The 17,412-nt window shown below is 40.7% G+C and overlaps 1 protein-coding gene across 1 annotated transcript in view; it reads left to right on the top strand.

Annotated features, from left to right (window-relative positions):
* sorcs3b (sortilin related VPS10 domain containing receptor 3b) overlaps nt 1–17,194 on the top strand; it is a gene marked incomplete at both ends in the record, with an annotated part of 67,561 nt that extends 50,367 nt beyond the window's left edge. Inside the window, 14 exons of the mRNA XM_080740715.1 lie at nt 248–355; nt 644–761; nt 899–1,032; nt 1,415–1,528; nt 1,856–2,027; nt 2,639–2,825; nt 3,387–3,520; nt 3,850–3,973; nt 4,658–4,770; nt 5,645–5,776; nt 5,906–6,005; nt 12,258–12,363; nt 14,231–14,391; nt 17,130–17,194. Coding sequence (XP_080596841.1) covers nt 248–355; nt 644–761; nt 899–1,032; nt 1,415–1,528; nt 1,856–2,027; nt 2,639–2,825; nt 3,387–3,520; nt 3,850–3,973; nt 4,658–4,770; nt 5,645–5,776; nt 5,906–6,005; nt 12,258–12,363; nt 14,231–14,391; nt 17,130–17,194 — 1,768 coding nt within the window. The remainder of the gene's footprint in view (nt 1–247; nt 356–643; nt 762–898; nt 1,033–1,414; nt 1,529–1,855; nt 2,028–2,638; nt 2,826–3,386; nt 3,521–3,849; nt 3,974–4,657; nt 4,771–5,644; nt 5,777–5,905; nt 6,006–12,257; nt 12,364–14,230; nt 14,392–17,129) is intronic.
* Between the last annotated feature and the right edge of the window lie 218 nt (nt 17,195–17,412).

The raw sequence follows: 17,412 nt of genomic DNA, 5'->3' as shown, positions 1-17,412 counted from the left end.
AAGGGATATCTACCTATCTACCTACGCACGCATGCACACTCAGCACTCAGCAGACACACACACACACACACACACACACACACACACACACACACACACACACACACACACACACACACACACACACACACACACACACACACACACACACACACACACACACACACACTGATCTTTAACTAATTAATGAAGCCCTCCATGTTCTTTCATAAGCATTGACAGCTGGTTGTCTGTTGATGTGGTACAGGATCAGTCTAGATGAGGGTAAGAAATGGGACCGTCACAGCTTCTCCCTGGCCCCTTTGTATGTGGATGGGGTTTTAATGGAGCCGGAGACAGAGAACCACATTATCACGTAAGTACAGAAGGAGCGCACAGTCCAGGAGGAGTAGACAAACACACACACACATAAAGCCAGAGAAGGGAGGTGTATTGTTCCTTAACAAAACAAATGTTTGTTTCCGTTCTGGCTCTGTTTGGTCCCTTATGAACGAGATGAGCTCAAACTCCCCGTCAGGCTAATGCTTTTGTACACATTCTGAATTTACGGGGGCCGAGTCTTATAGTGTCAGTTACAGTTTAATGCACCACATCTCTAGATTATTTCTCATAAATCTTACATTTTGTCTGATCTCTCCTCCAGTTTTTTTGGACACTTCAGCCATCGGTCAGAGTGGCAGCTCATCAAGATAGACTACAAGGGCATCTTCAGTAGGAGATGCATGGACGGAGATTACCAGACATGGCACTTACAAAACAAGGTAGCAGACATGTTGAGCCCTACTGATTTATTGTTACCATGCATGCTTGTGTGCACAGTAACTTATTCTTCCTGTCTTGCTTTTGTTCCTTTGTGTTTGTCTCTTCTATCCTCCTCTCTTGTTTTGTTCCGTGCAAGGGCGAGTCATGTGTCATGGGTGAGAAGCAGATCTATATGAAGCGCCGACCAGGCAACCGTTGTATGCTAACCCAGGACTACTCACGGATATATTCTTCAGAGCCCTGCCTCTGCGGATCTTATGATTTTGAATGGTAATGGCCCCCTCCCATGGTTTTCAAACCAAGGAATGCCCCCGATTTCTATCATAGCTATGAATATGGGCAACTTTTTGTTGCCCATATATTCATAGCTATGATGTTTACTGCATTGTGCATGCATTCACTTAATTACTGTATATTTTGAAAATTCTAATGCAGATTTTCATGTTAGAAATTAATTGAATACTCAGTGAATAATTTTGTTAATTGTCTCAAATGAATGTTCGAACCTGCATGTGTCACTGTCTTAAAAAAGGTCACGAGTTTGTGTCTGTGAACCATTTCTCCTGACTAAAAAAAGAAAAAAGAAAAAACAGCTGACACAGAGATTCAAAGCACCAGTGATATCATCGTATGCCCTCCATTGTATTGGCAGTGATTATGGATACGAGCGCCAGGCGGATACAAGGTGCGCAGCTGCATTTTGGTTTAACCCAAATGCAGCTGCTAAAAGCTGCAGCAACAGTCAAAGCTTCCTCAACAGCACCGGGTAAGTGGAACCCAAATCAACTGCACGGTAAAATCCTCTGGGATCATTTAACTCCAAAGAGTCTTCAAATGGAACCAAAATGGCCCTAGTATGGTCCATTTGGCTCAATTTGTGCACTATTTCACTGTGAGTTCACATCACATTACAATGTTGTCCCAGTTCCCAGAGGGTGTTGAGGTAAATACATTTTCATGTAATAAGATGACTGACTGTACACTGTGCTATAATCTAAGGCATGTGAATAAAGTCATACATCCTCAGTACTTAACATTTGGCCTCTGAGGTTTCGGATCAGTGAGGCTTACACTGTCATTACGGGTGGTGTAGGTATCGGAAGGTGTTGTCCAACAACTGCAAAGAGGGAGGGAAGAATGTGTACTCCCCCAGGAGACAGGCTTGTCGCCCCAGACCGCCCCGAGGCCTACGCTTGTCAACGGGTCATGGAGAGCTCAGTGCCATCGTTGGGAGCAATGTCACATTCCTGGTCTATCTGGACGATGTGAGTCATACAACAATTATTGTGATACAGTAGGTGTTTTTGTTCAGGCGTAACGTGTTCTTGTGGCGTAGCAGATGACAAGATGTCCCTGGAATTTGAAGCAGGGACAAAGTCACGGTTACGTGACTCACAGCCTTTCTTGCCTTTTTCCTCTCTAGCTCTGCGTTGTATTTTCCCTTCTCTTCTGTCTATGAAATTCTTTTTTGCTTTTCCCTACTTTCAAGTGCTTGCGGAGGTATGTTGGCTTAAGGGCCGTCCACGCCAAGCATGATAACTTTAACTATACATTAGATATTTTTTTTGTACAGTAGGTAGACAGGAAATGGAGAGAGAGCCGTTCGGGGATCGGGACTCGAACCTGAGACACGGTGTCAGGCTACTTTAGAGCCTATAGGTGCCCGGACCGCTCCGCCAGCGGTCCGGGCCTTCTGTTCACATAATTATTGTTGTAGTTAGAGTTGTCATACTTGGTGTGGCTGGCCATTTATACTCCTTTATTTATCCCAAGCACTTTTTCTTGAGCAGATTGCTCTTCCTCCCACTTGGTCCAAGATCAGTGTCCCAGCTTAAGCCGTCCTGACAGATGCCATGCCTTCTCTCCCTGTCCACAGGGAGACTCAACAAGGACCAATATCCAACTAGACTTTGGAGACGGCATCAAGATCACATACTCTAATCTGAGCAGGGCGGATCACGGAATCCAACATGTCTACAGAACCACAGGGATTTACAGAGTGACGGCTCTTGCTGAGAACAGCGAGGGATCTGACAGCAGCTCAATGTTTTTACATATCACCAGTATGTGAACGAGAAGCCTCATTACTCATTCCTCGTACAGTGCATGTAGATGGAAATGCCTCTCTTTTATGGGCAACCATGCTCTCTCACCTGTATGAAACATATTTTTCATAGGTGTCGATGTTTAATATAGATACTACGAGTATATTACTGCTCATAAAAATGTATTTATATCACCTCTGGCGATGCGATGCCTTGGTGTCACGCAATTGCATTTTCCGGGATCTCGAGGAACTCATAATTCAAAAGCCATAATGTAAGTGACATAAAAGAATCTTGGAAAATCAAAGATAGTGAATGTCTCCTTTGGTAGAATTAAGTCCCATCAGCTTTAATCAAGGCATTATTACTTTTGAACTGTTGCCATATGCTGTCATTGGATTTCGTAAAATGCCAAACCACATACTTTGTGCCATACAGTATTATGCAGCAGGCCACTGAAAGACGAGGCTCATATCTGTCTCAGTCTTTGGTTAATGTTTGTGTGTGTGTGTGTGTGTGTGTGCGTGTGTGTGTGTGTGCGTGCGTGCGTGCGTGCGGACGCTGCCTTTCTTGCCTTAGGTCCGGTGGAGCGTGTGTATCTCTCCGCTCCTATTGTAGTCACCAGGGGGAAGGAAGCTAATCTCACGGCGGTTGTTTGGCCCGGTCACTCCAGAACACTGACCTTTTTCTGGTGGTTTGAAAACAGCTCCGAGGTGAGATGCTTCCACCTCCTCCTCCTCCTACTCTATGTTCCACACAAACTTTTTTGTGTATTATTATTATCTTACTGCAACTCCTTTGCATTTCTCTTCCCATTGTGCCCTTGTGGCGTACAAACCGGAAAAAAAATGTTGATCGCCTGCAGTTTTCTATAGAACATGTCGCCCACGTTTTATCTTGAGTTGTGATTACATGTGTTTGCCACAATAACACCTTCCATTATATAGCACTTCCATGGCCACTCATGTACACCTTATTTGCAGGTAAAAGAACACAGGCATCTCCATGCTACTCTCAGTGTTATTCTCTTTTTGAAAAACAGCCCATCATAACCTTGGAGGGAAGCATCTCTTACAAGTTTGAAAAGGAGGGAACAAACAAGGTCACAGTCCAAGTTGCTTCTGGAAGCTCCATAATACAGGATACTAAAGTCATAAGCATTAAAGGTGAGTGGGGAAATCAGTGTTCAAAGGGCCTTTAATTGGTAGCATGCATGCAAAAATGAATATAGATCAAATATGCTCTCGGGGGAATGTACGATACAGTACCTCGTGGTCCCTGTTGCAAATGCTGCCACGTTAATGTCAACTGTGGACTTATTTAATGAGCAAATACATCATGGTATGTGAACATGATTATCTTGAGGGGCAATTAATTTCAAGTCTGTATGCATTATCATACACAGAGGAAACCCTTTAATCTACATATTAATCATAAGCTATATATATAGGCTATATATATATATATATATATATATATATATATATATATATATATATATATATATATATATACATGTATATCGTCGTTGTCGGGTGGAAATCTCGTATCTCCAAGTTTCAAATGTGTACGTTCTTTCGCAAAGTAAAGCCCTGCTTCATCATACGAGGCCGTCGAACAAAAGTAGTGAAAACATCAGATCTACAAGCACACAACGCCTCGCGGCTTGTAGATCGGCTGTTTTCACTAGTTTAAATCATTTTTAAAATGAAAAATGCAAAAAATATTTGGATATACAAGGTTTCCACCCGACAACGACGATATGTATATGTACTGTAAGTATGTATGTATAACACACACGTATGTAAGAGAGAGATTTCTAAGGGGCATCACTTTTATCTTCTCCCTAGAATTCTTCAGGTCGCTGTTGTTGTCATTTTCGCCAGCCCTTGACGAGCATAACCCTGACATCCCTGAGTGGAGAGACGACGTGGGACGTGTGGTGCGAACAGCTCTGTCACAGGTACCGTCAGTACACCTCGCTCTGGGACTGCTCTTAACAGTCAGCACCGCGTGTCTGCCTCCCTCTTGTCCATTACTATTTTATACTGTGGTTCTCTCATGCGTGTGAGCACAATACACAATGTTCTGTAGTGTTTAAATGCCCTAATGAAGAGAATAAGTAAACATGTTAGGGCTGCAACTTATTATTCTTTATCGATTCAGCTGTTGATACATTTTCTGATGATTTGACTAATATATAAGACTAATAGAACATAGATGGTACGTTAAAATATGTTCATCACAAGTTATCTTGAAATGTCTTACCAAGCCACATAACTTTAAATCGTATAATATGCAACAAAGACAATCATCCACACTGGTGAATTTGATACATTTTCTGATGATCGACAGATCGATAATATTATATATTATTTTACCCTGAGTGGTAGGTATTGTAATAGCCTGCCTTTCCATGTTGTTGCTATAACTTACTGTATGTACCAAGCCTGGAAACCAGAGGAATCTACCATCGCAAAAAACAAACAAAAAACAAAACAAAAAAAAGTCCTCTGCAGATTTGGTCTGCCACCACTCAGTTGTGATTGGATTTCACTCCCTCCGAAGTAGTGAGGGATCAATCAGGGCCCATTATGCAAAAATGTAAGTTGGATTTTTTTTATCACCAGAGGCATTTTTTTAATTTGTCCAGACAGACTAATATGTAGTATCTACCGGTACGCAGTGATATTTGTCTGGCGTATGCACCTGCCCCCAAATTCTTACTAACACAATACTATTTGGGTCAAATATTCATCTGCTCCTGAATAGTCTATTAATAATCGCCCATACTTGATTTATACAGGCCTGTTGTTTGTTATAATGTGTCGTCGCAGGTGTCAGGCTTCCCAGAGGACCATCTGCTCGTGTCACTATACCCTGGTCTCCCTACCGTTGCCGAGCTCTTCATTTTGCCCAACACACACACATCTGAACACGAGAAGAGGAACGAGGAGGATCTGGAGAGGGTAAGAGTCACAGAACAGTGGTACTCAGTGCTAAAGAATGCATGAACTGTGTGCTGGAAGGCTGCTGTAGAACATTTGACAAAGCAAGTGCTGTTATTGTTTGACTCAATATGTTAATTCTTTCGACAGATATCTGATATATTTGTCAATGCGCTGAACCAAGGCTTGATCCAGTTTGATTTGAAAGCTGACATTCGCATTGTCGTGTATATCACACAGCAGACTTTGGGTAAGTCACCGTATTGCTCACTATTCTCTCTTGGATAACTTTAGCTGCTCCATTTTGTATCTTATATCAAATAGTTACTACTAACAAAGTCTTACATGAGATTTATGGATTAATTTATTTCATCACAGCTATTGTTTTTTTTTTTTAGCTTTATCTTGTTCGAGGTGCATAAGATAGCGCAGGCATCCGTTACGATCTGACGTTCTTGCCTGCACATACAGTGAAATAATAATGCATGAGGGAGATAAGCGCATTACCTAGTGCTGATTTTAATCATAGTGTATGCCTCAAAATTTGAATATCTTCCCCTGTGTACATCGGTTTTGTAACTGGTACGCCTAGGCTGTAAGGCACAAAGGTGTCTTTGAAATAATTCGATCGATAAGATGATTGACAAAGTAGGCATTTGGTATGCACCAAGGAAAATGGGCAGGGTCAGTGTGATATTAACATATCGCAAAAACGTGTCGATCAAGCCAGCATGGCTTTACCCTTTTCATCCTCTGACTGATCTGTCTTCATTTGTGTCTGCATACAAAGGTCTGGGGTGCCTTTACAGGGATCTGGAAAGGTCATAGCTGATATAGGCTTCCTTGCAAAGGCAAGAAACATGGTTGGTGATGAGCAACATTTTGAATAATGCACTTCAGCACTTAAAGGGCCCTGACTAAGCATAAAAGGTGTGTGTTTAACATGCCAGGGAGAGGCTAGATATTGTCTGGGATTTCAGTTATCGTAATATCATGAATTAGCCTAAATTCTGTATTTTAATGGGGCTTTATTCACAATTTTTGCCCGATTCACCAACCTATTTACGAACGTTCTTACGAAGAAATTTGTTCTTAGACCCTTTTAAGAAGTTTTTTAAGAAGATTTGGCATACACCAATGTTTTCTTAGCTGTGATTTGTTCTTATGTTAAGAAAAAATCTACGCACACTGTAGAGCACTCTTAGGGTGGCCTTTTAGTTCTTAAGTGTGACATGCTGTGCTAAAATAATTTATTCTTTATGTTTCTTCAATTCTACAGTTGTATAATAATATGATTTAAAGCACCAAAATATTTGTATCACATCTTTAGAGCAGTGGTTCTCAAAGTGTGGTTTGGGGACCCCCAGGGATCCTTTAGGAAGTTCCAGGGTGTCCACTGTAAAACGAGGAAGAGTTTTACCATTTTAACCCAGTTTTAAACTTTGTTTGAAAATAGCCGATCTACAAGCTCACAACGCATTACCATTACAGCCCATTTTGAGCTTGTAGATCGGATATTTTTTAAACACTATGATAAATCTTGAAAAATCTTCCAAGGCAGAAAATATTTTCAGTTGGGGGTCTGCAGAATGCATGTCAATGTGGTGGTCCTTGACATGAAAATGTTTAGAACCACTGCTTTAGACTAGTTTTCAACAGGTCTGAAAATTGCATCCCAACCCAAAATGCCCCCCCCCCCCCCCCCCCCCCAAACCCTTCATCACCCCCCCCCCCCCCCATAACCCAACTCCCTACACCCTCACCCCCATATCCCAACAGCTGCCACATGCCCATTGTCCTGTCCCCTTCCTACCTGAAAGCCCCCCTTGCACCATATCCCAACCACACCCCTACAAACATGAAATATGGATAACATTCTAATTTCAGCAAATTTACCTTGATGTCTATAGTGAAATAATAAAATACATTCATTCATTAAATACAAATAATTAGCTGTTCACTTCAGAAGTACCTCCACAGAAGTATTGATATATATCTTTTTAATGTTTGGAGTCTAGTGTTCCACCATCTTTACACTTTAGGGATTCTTGACTTCATTCTCTCAACTTTATTTCTGTGAGTGATTTCTAGTGATTTCTGTGTACAGCAATCAAACACAGGTGTGACTGCAGAGAGTGTCATGAAGTCGTGCCTTATATGGGGATTTGTGGGTGGCTCCCTATGGTAATAGGGATGCAAATTAGGATATGTGGGGCGTCTACCTATGATAATTAGTATTAGCTGGCACACCCCTTCAAGTTACAAGGATTGGCATTCATCGTGAAAAGAACATAGTTAAGAACAATTTTTCCTTCCTAAGAACGTTTCATGAATCGGACTCAACTTCACTTAGGAATTAACTTAGGAAGAAATTTAAGAACAGGTTAAGAAGAAAGTTAAGAACTTATTGGTGAATGAGGCCCAAAATTAAGCTTAAAGCTTTAGCTGTATTAATTTATGAGTCATATATTTTAGAGTAATTCATAAAACATTGTATCTGTAAAACCAGCTTCACAAGTCAGCAAGAAGATAAGGGGGTGTTAAAAAAAAGAGGAAAAAATGAAAAAAAAAAAATAATAATAATAATAACATAATTTTAACTTTTTAGTATCTGTTCAGTAACAGGGGTCTCCCCATCTGCAAAAATATTTTCAGATCAGGATACCAACTTTATCCAATCAGGAGATCATTTTACTATGTTAGAAAAGGCTTCTCTTGTGTCCTTTAAACAAACATCTCTTGTGAGAAAGATCACGCATCCTCCTCTAGTGCGGAGGAAACATTGATAAGTATAACTTCAAATTGAGAGATACTGTAGATGTCTCTCACAGCTCACACCCACACGCGTGCGCGGCCGCGTGCACACGCTCACACGCACATGGAGCAGGTCTTTCTTCTTTTGCTAGTCTAAATTCTGCATAGAAAACACAGGTGCCAACGCACACACACACACGAACATACAGAATGTATGCACGTACTGTACGTGCACACCAATGAACGCATGTGCGCGCATAAACATAGATGAACATACACACTCTTGACTTTTTTGTTTGTTTTCATTGGCAAATTGTTTTTTGGAGTGGCAAGGTCTCAGCTTATTGTTTAATAAACAATTGAACTAAATGTTTTTCCTGCCTATCTGTTTTACTGACAGTTTTACTGAATCTCTGAGATAGCACTGACTTGGGATGAAGTTAACTAGTAAACTGCCTTTGCCATATTGCTGTAGCTCAGCTTGCTATATTTCTCTACACTACACTTCAATATCGTGAAGCTTTATTTAATGTAGAGTAACGGGTATAGCTCTCTACACTTTCCAAGTAGCTTGCCCATTTGATTAGATTTATTTAAGTCATCAACTTATTTCCACAGTGGTCCCCTTACACAAATCAACAAATACTGATTGCACTAACATAAAGAGTGCTAGAGATGATGTACAACTTGTGTACAGTAATGTCCACGAACATTCAATTCAATTGCAGTCAGAAAGATGGAGAGAGATGATGAGATTCTTGAGCCTCGATCATTCAGGACCATCAGATTTGCGACGAGCCGAGTTGAAACGTAACCACTTGCAAGTTGCAGCACAATACCCAAAACTGGTTTGCAACATGATCAAATTGGACAGACCACATCAAAGCCGCTTTGAGACGTTTCCACAGCAACGACTATTGTCACATCAACTTATTTGATAAGCAATATATTTGTATTGTAGAATGTAGACAACCAAAATAGCAATTCAAGCACAGTCCCTCCAGGCTATGAGATATATGAGACAGCAGATGGACCCGTTCCTCCCGGGTATGGGAACAAAAATGAATCAAAAACAATAATGTTTGCATAAAACATCTGACAGTATTTCCCTATATAAGATATCAATGGGCCTTATTCGCCACCAGTTCTTACAAAGACATTTCTTCTTAGACCCACTTGGGAAGTTCTTAAGAAGATTTTGGCATACACCAATGTTTTCTTAGCTGTGAGCCTGTGATCTGCTCTTAGGCAAGAACAGAATCTACGCACACTGGAGAGCACTTTTTGGTGGCCTTTGAGTTCATACTGCATGTATGCATTTTGATGGATAATATCTGTACCAGACCTTTATTCTGGACAGGTACTGATTTTGGATTGAGAAAATAGGAAGTAGGTATTTCAATGTGTCCTGTGCACCAGACCCTGGCATGGAAGAGTCTTTGAGAAGACTATAGTGGAGCCAAGCTGGCATGGTGAAATGTTTCCGTGTTTGTATGGAGCATCATTACAGGTTATTAGAGTCCACTCAAATCAAAAATAGGTAGGCCTAGATACAAATTGAGGGAGATGGCATGTAATGAACGAACTGCACTCCCAATTGATGAAAAAGTAGAGGTGTTCAGTAGCTTTCACCAATTTTCTGGCTATCTTCATACAATTGGTCGTCACTACACTATGTTTATTATAAGATTGGACCATTTCTATTGGAGGGGGAGAGAGAGAGAGAGAGAGAGAGAGAGAGAGAGAGAGAGAGAGAGAGAGAGTGTGTGTGTGTATATCATGATGCTATTGGGTGATTGGAGTCCACTCAAAAATAGGTAGCTACAAATTGAGGGAGATGACTTGTAATGAACTGCACTCAAAAGTCATGTTCTGGTCTTGTTGTGTCTTGTGTTGTGGCCCCCGACTTCAAGTAATTGTACAATTGTGGTCCCCCTGCCTAATCTAGGTCTGAAAATTACAACCCAACCCAAACAGACCCAGTTGAGTTTAAGTCCAAGCCCCATAAACCACCCCACCCACCCTCATCCCCCCATATCCCAACATCCACCTTTTGTTTGCCAACGGGTCTGAGCTGCGGGTATCTATTCTGCATACAGCTTAAGGCAAAACCCAAATTCAGTGAACATTTTTAACGTAAATATTTGCTTCTGGGGGTCCCTGGAACAAAATATTTTGAGATAGGCCTCGGCCCACAGGTTGAGAATCGCTGTTCTAGAGACGGTTTTGCCTTGACGAAAATCCTTGGTCTGAACTAAGCATTTTTAGAGCTGACGGTGGGTTTCTGCCATGCATTTCTATGGTAAGAAGGAAAGCGCTAGGAGAGCTCTGCTTCCTCGTGCCGCGCATTGTGTTTCAGCTTATAGCATCCAGCATTTGTTGGTAGAGCGCCCTGGGCATCTCAAGCTGAACCTTTTGGAGAGAAGTTCTGCTCATCAATGTCATGTCGTCTGCATGCCTCTGTCTTTTCTCTCTCTCTCTCATATGGAGAGTCAAGCATGTTATGAATGTTAAGTGTTAAGTAGGGGTGGTTTTAACTGAACGGCTTCTCTCTCACTGTGCAGATGTGTGAGCGCCATGATGCACCGTCTCTGTGTGTGTGTGTTTTGTGTGTGTGTGTGTTGGTGTCTCTCTCTCTCTGTGTCTGTGTCTGTTGTGCGACTGTGCGTACAGGCAGATGGCCAGGTCATAGATGCGCGGGTGTGTTGTCACGTTTAGTTTGGTGGTGTTCTCTGTCTCACTCTTTCTCCATCTCACTCTCGAACTACAGTATGAAAGTGAATCAGTGTACTGTACGAGCTGTGTGGCAACGACAGATTTGGCAATCTTGATAAACTTCACGAGTGAGACCAACACTACTTCACCACACAGTACAGTTGTTGGTGTAACTAAGAGATTAGATGGACAATATAGCCTACCTGTATATATCTTTCTTCTTATTAACCAAGGAATTGTTTCACGGTGTGAATTGGCATAGTGTAGATTTCATATGGAGTAAGGGACATTAGACTATGAGTCACTTTGCTACACATATACCGCACCGGTGTACAATGTTCTATATTATTGAATATAGAACATTTTGGAAGGGTTTAAAGCACATCTTTAAGATTTCTCCTCATTTGATCGCAGCTGCTTTGTGAATAGGTTTTTAAGAGAAAACTCTTAACTAGGAGGTTATAGTGTTATGTAGGATAATTCATTTGACTGTTCCAGAGGAGTGAAATAATGAATGATGAACTATGATAATCACATCCACATTACCAAACTTTTCAGGTGTAAATATATTATATTTTTATAGGAACAAAGAAGAGCATTCTACACACTGTTTCAAGCTTACAATCAGGGCCATACAATTAAGAATGGCAAGCCGATTATTTTAAAGATTTACTCCTAAATGGGCCACTTAGGGGCGCCTTAAGATGTTCCATGAGTACAGACCCCCAGGATTATATTAAGCAGACATCACAATCCACGAAGGAATCCTGAGGAAAGTTGTCTGTTTAATGAAGCGCTGGTTGTCAACTCCAGACAGTGCAGATTTAATGGTTTATTTCTAAAAGCCTTTCAAAAGCCTTTTTAAGCAAAATGTGGGAAAACTGTTCCTTTTCATGGGGTGTAAATATATTCTTAAAGCAAGAATAGCCATCCCCCAAATATTGTTAATATTGAGACATTCTGTAAAAAAAATATAGCAAAACAGATATGGTACTGTAGCTCATGAGGAATGCTTGTCTCTGTGATTCTGTAGCACCACTGGTGGCTTCCAACCCCATCCATAGTGGCTCAGCCATGTTGATGCTCCTTTCTGTGGTGTTTGTTGGTTTGGCTGCATTCTTCATCTACAAATTCAAAAGGTATGTTCACTGTGATCAAGCAAAGGTATATTATTCGCTTAAAGTGATAGTTCACCTATTTTTGACATAAAGCTGTGTGAAATACATTAAAACAGTGGTTAAAAATGTATTAATTGATTACCAGAGTCCCGTGGTCAGACTTTTGGTAAGTTTTAGATGAATATTAAGTAGTTCCAATGGGGTGGGGGCCATTTGGCGTGGCCCAATCATTGAAAATAGATTAATCCACAAAACTAGTGTCATTTGTATTGTTGGCCTATTTCTACCATATAGAGCGAGGTTTCATTCTGATCAGCTGACTGTAAAGCACCTGGTTTTGGGGAAATACGTTGCAGCGGCGTAGTGATACTGGACACAAAAAATAGTACCATGTGACAGAGGGGTCAAAGTTGAACGAAAGTTGGTCTATTTGGTAGAAATAGGTCAACAATACAAATGACGCTAGTTTTGTGGATTCATCTATTTTTAATGATTGGGCCATGAGCCCCTGCCAAATCACCGGAACTACTTTATATTCATCTAAAACTGACCAGAACTCTGACCATGGGACTCTGGTAATGGATTAATACATTTGTAACCACTATTTTAATGGCAAGTATTTCACACAGCTTCAGGTCAAAAATAGGTGAACTATCACTTTAAGTTAAAGGTAGTGTAAATCATATTTTTGGGTTAAAATAAATAAAACATTGTAAAAAGGATAAAGCTCTATCTTTTGATAGTAATCGTTGCTATAGAGTGTTTGTTCAGTAACAGGGGTCTCCTCTTCTCTCCAGCTCTTTAATAAACAGAAAATATATTTTCTTCAAGATTTGTTTTTGGGCTTTTATGCCTTTATTGATATGACAGTAGACTGACAGGAAATGGGGGGAGAGATGGGGAGTGACACGTGGCAAAGGTCGTCCGGATCGGGTTATCGAACCGGCGATGCCGCCAGGCATCCATGCCTAAGTGGTATGCGCCTGGACCAGTAGGCCAGCGGGCACCCCAGAAAATATATTTTCAGGTGGGTTTCCAATTTCATTCAAACAGGAGAGAGTACTCATTTTTCAGCTTCAGTGTTCCAGTTCCAATTCTTTCTGCTCATTTCTTTCTGTCAAGACGTCCAATTTCCCTTTTTTATCCTCTAACCTGTATGAGTTCGATTTCCTGGTATCCCAACCTGAAAATGCGTTTTCGTTTAACTGAAGAGCTGGAGAAAAAGGGAGACCCCTGTCACTTACTACTAGTTTGTGAAGCAAGTATGATACCTTGGAGCACAAACTAGCAGTAAGTGATATTGATATAGCGTCCCTAATCTGGGGCAAACATTCAGTGAAAATAGCCGACGTAGGCTCACAACTTGTCACAATGCAAGATGTTGTAAGCTTGTAGATTCACTATTTTCACAGAATATACAGGTATATTTGATGTAGACACAAGACATCAGAGCAAAATATGGATATTAGTTACGTTTACTGATCTGAGCTCACTCTTTGTGGGCATTAACAGCAGAACTACATGCCTGCCTGTCACTTTTGGAGCAACATAAAGCTCCTGTTGTATGAGTAAAGGGATTTTGTGTTGTGTATTGTATATTTTAATCATGTATTGTATCTTTTAAAAATATTTATTCATGGGTTTTCGATTGTTGTTTGGACCCAATGTTTTATACATTTGTGTCAATAAAGTAACTAACTAACAAACAAGAAAAAGGAGAGGGCCAAGTATAGACCCCTGGGGGACCCCGGTCAATGAAGAATATAGGGGTCAAGTGGGATTCATTTCTCTTAGAATGTCACTTAGAATTCAGAAACTTGTGTAAATCTTACAATCCGTAACGTTGGTTAAAGCTTCAAGTTGCATTTAGCACTGTGCTTGGTGTTAGGAAAATCCCTTGGATCCATGTTCAGGCTGAGGACAGCCATGAGAAGGAACCGGAGATGATGGGCTCGGTGGGACAGAATGATAACATGTCTAAGCTGAAGCTCAGTGAATTCCCTTCCCCGAAAGATCTCATGGAAAAAGACCTGGAGGCCCGGAGCAGAGGTACGTTATCTCTACACAGTTAAAATCCTAGGATTTATAGTCTGCAAGGACTTGTTTAGTGCGGCTATTTTAAGACCTACAAGTTTGACAATTGAAGGCAACTTTACATGTGGGTATTGTGGGGCCCTCAGCCATGGGAAGGTGCCACAGGGGAGAACGAGGGCTGCCTTGTTTGGAAACACAATGGCTTGTTATTTTAATTCCCCTGTTTAGCTGAGGGGTCCATATCGAACAATGGAGCTTAGCTGTATTTTTTTATTTATTTTGGTTTGTATCTTTATTTCTTTATATTTTTTTATATTTTGCGATATATAGATTTATATGTGCGACTGTTACACAGCTGTCTACCAAATATCAGCACCAAGACACAGTACAGTATACAGTAGTCAGTAGCACACGCTTATACAGTAGCATTCTAATTGGCTACGGCAGGTTTTGAAGTAAAAGAAAGTGGGCATCCAGGAATACAATTAAAACATATAGGGAATAATTTTCCATGAACAGTGCGAGGCTAGAAGAGAATATCCAACATTTTCCTAAGGAAAGTGCAATCCAATTCCATGCATACTTGAAATGTCTACTGCAAGCTGTAAATTAGTTTATTTCAAATCAGGGCAGTCTTGATATGAGTCATATGTTAATGCCGGGTGTAAAGGAGGCCTGTCACACTGTTTGGCTCTGATACCGAGGGGAAACATGCTCATTAATTTTACACTGCCATAAACACTGTTGTTGTGTGGCATTTGGTTTACACCTCACGGTTTTATCTGCATTTGCTCCAGTGTCAGAAGGCTAATGAGGTTAGTTATACATTATAATGGAATTATTTCAGTTGTGTTGTGGTTGAAATGATTTGACATCTAAATTCAAGTCGGTGGGGACAGCGAGGTTGCTACATTTCCCCTTGTTATCAATGCAATTATTTTTTGGTGTTTAGAAAACAGAGCTGCACACTACCGAGATATTGCACAATATATATTAGCATCTCACAAATGTGTCAGGTGGAAAAGTCGAGGGCTTTTTGTGTGTGCATGTGTGTGTACGCGCACGCACACGCGGTGATGTCTTCTAGAGCAGTGGTTCTCAACCGATCAGGGCCTGTCACGATCCGTGTCATGTCCCTTCTCCCTGTCAAGTATTGTGTCTTCCTTGTTTCCTAGTTTTAGTTAAGGTTTTACAATACATTGATTTGTGTACCTTTTATTTGAAGTGTAGTCCTAGAGTTTCCCGTCTTCCGTAGGAGCTGTTGTCTTGTGACATTACCCATAATTACCCTGTGTTTAGTTATCCCTGTTAGTGTTCTAGCCAAATAGCCAATCCCTGTGTTGATTCATCTATGTCCTGTTAGTCCCTGTGTCTATTTAAACTGTGCTGTCTTCAGTTATTTTCCAGTTCGTTATCATCGTAGTGGCAGTGAACGCAGTTGTATTGTTCCTAGTTTGTTCCAGTAATAGATTCTCCCAGTGTATCCAGGTATTTAAATTGTCCTTGTATAGTGTTTTGTTTCTGGTTCCCTCGTGTTGGTTTTCTAATAAACCTCCTGAATTTGAACGACTCTAGTGCTTTGGTCTGTCTGTCCTACACCTCCCTGCTCGCATTGTGACAGCCTAGTGTCCACTTGAAAATCTCAAAAGTGTTCGCGGCCCACCCACCTGACCACTATTCACAGCAGCCGGACAGGCTACTGTGTTAAGTGGTCCAAACATTTTGATCTAAATGATCAATCAATTGTGGTTTCCGGCATGGATCAATGGAATTGATATACAGATCCATAAAAAAAAGGAAAATGTAATTTTCTTCTGTAATATAACTTGATATAAGATTAAAACAAAAATATTAAAACAAAAAAAGATTATATATAATACTTTATGCGGAATATTTTTATACCATGACATCCTTTTTTTAACATATATTAATGCTGTAGTATCTTTAAACTGTTTTGCCAATTATTTGGGTGTCTACTCGCAATACCCTCGTGGCCCACCACTTGGTCCATGGCCCTCGGGTTGAGAACCATTGTTCTAGAGGCGATGTTTCAGGCCCTGCAGGTGGACTGCGCTTGACAAAAGTAGCATTGCGGTGTTCCTGACATAGACGTGTGGCCCGCCGGCCTTTTTTCTGGTCACTCAGCACTTTGGCCATTCTTCATTTCCCAGCCTTGCCCACCTTATCCCGACCTTGCTGATCTGAAACAAATAAAACTGCTTTTGGGTTGCCTTCAAAACTTGTTTATTCACAAAGGGCAGAGCTGTGGCACAGTAGAAATCTTCAGAGTTCATTTAACTGTGACTGTGAGAGTGTAGAAGCGTAACCAGATGGATCCGTATGGGTCCATGTGGTTGCAGAAGTACAAATGGAAGAACTAACACTAAGGATTTCGACTGTGCAGCAGAAGTAGTCCACAAAAATGGCACTGGGTTTCTGTGTGTAATATATCGTCACTGTCGGGGTGGAAACCTGGTATGTCATAATGGTTACTTTTCAGGAAATTAAAAAAGAAGAGGAAAAAGCTGTGTTCCAATGGATCCAATTAGTTAGGGAGATTTCGACAGAAGCTCTTAATGATTTTCATTACTCAAACCCACAGACAGATGTTAAGGGTGACTAATCGCATTGATTTATGGAATAAAAGACTAAATATGGAGATAGGAGGTTTCCACCTGACAGTGATGATTATGCTAATTCACAGGAGTTTACTTTATTTCGTTTATCGCATCATGTGTTTGTATTATTCCCAGGAGGAATCGGAAGAAGTATGGAGAGAGTGATTACGAGGGAGTTTCCCAACTGTACTAATGTCTGAGACATGCAGAGTACAGTAAGTACAGACTATGGTGTTAAAAATGTGCTCAAATGGTTTGCTTTGCTGGCATTGTTTAATTAACGCTGATAGCTGCTACCATTCAAAGTCCTGTTTTTCATTTACTCACCTATGGATAGACTGTGTATTTTAAAATACTTTGTAAAAAATAAAAATTTAAAAAATCGACGTATAATGCTGGACTGACATGTAAATATACG

This window comes from Nannobrachium achirus, assembly GCF_963921795.1.
Source record: "Nannobrachium achirus genome assembly, chromosome: 13".
In the NCBI taxonomy this organism is placed as follows: Eukaryota; Metazoa; Chordata; class Actinopteri; order Myctophiformes; family Myctophidae; genus Nannobrachium; species Nannobrachium achirus.
This window is presented reverse-complemented; position numbering and strand designations above follow the sequence as displayed.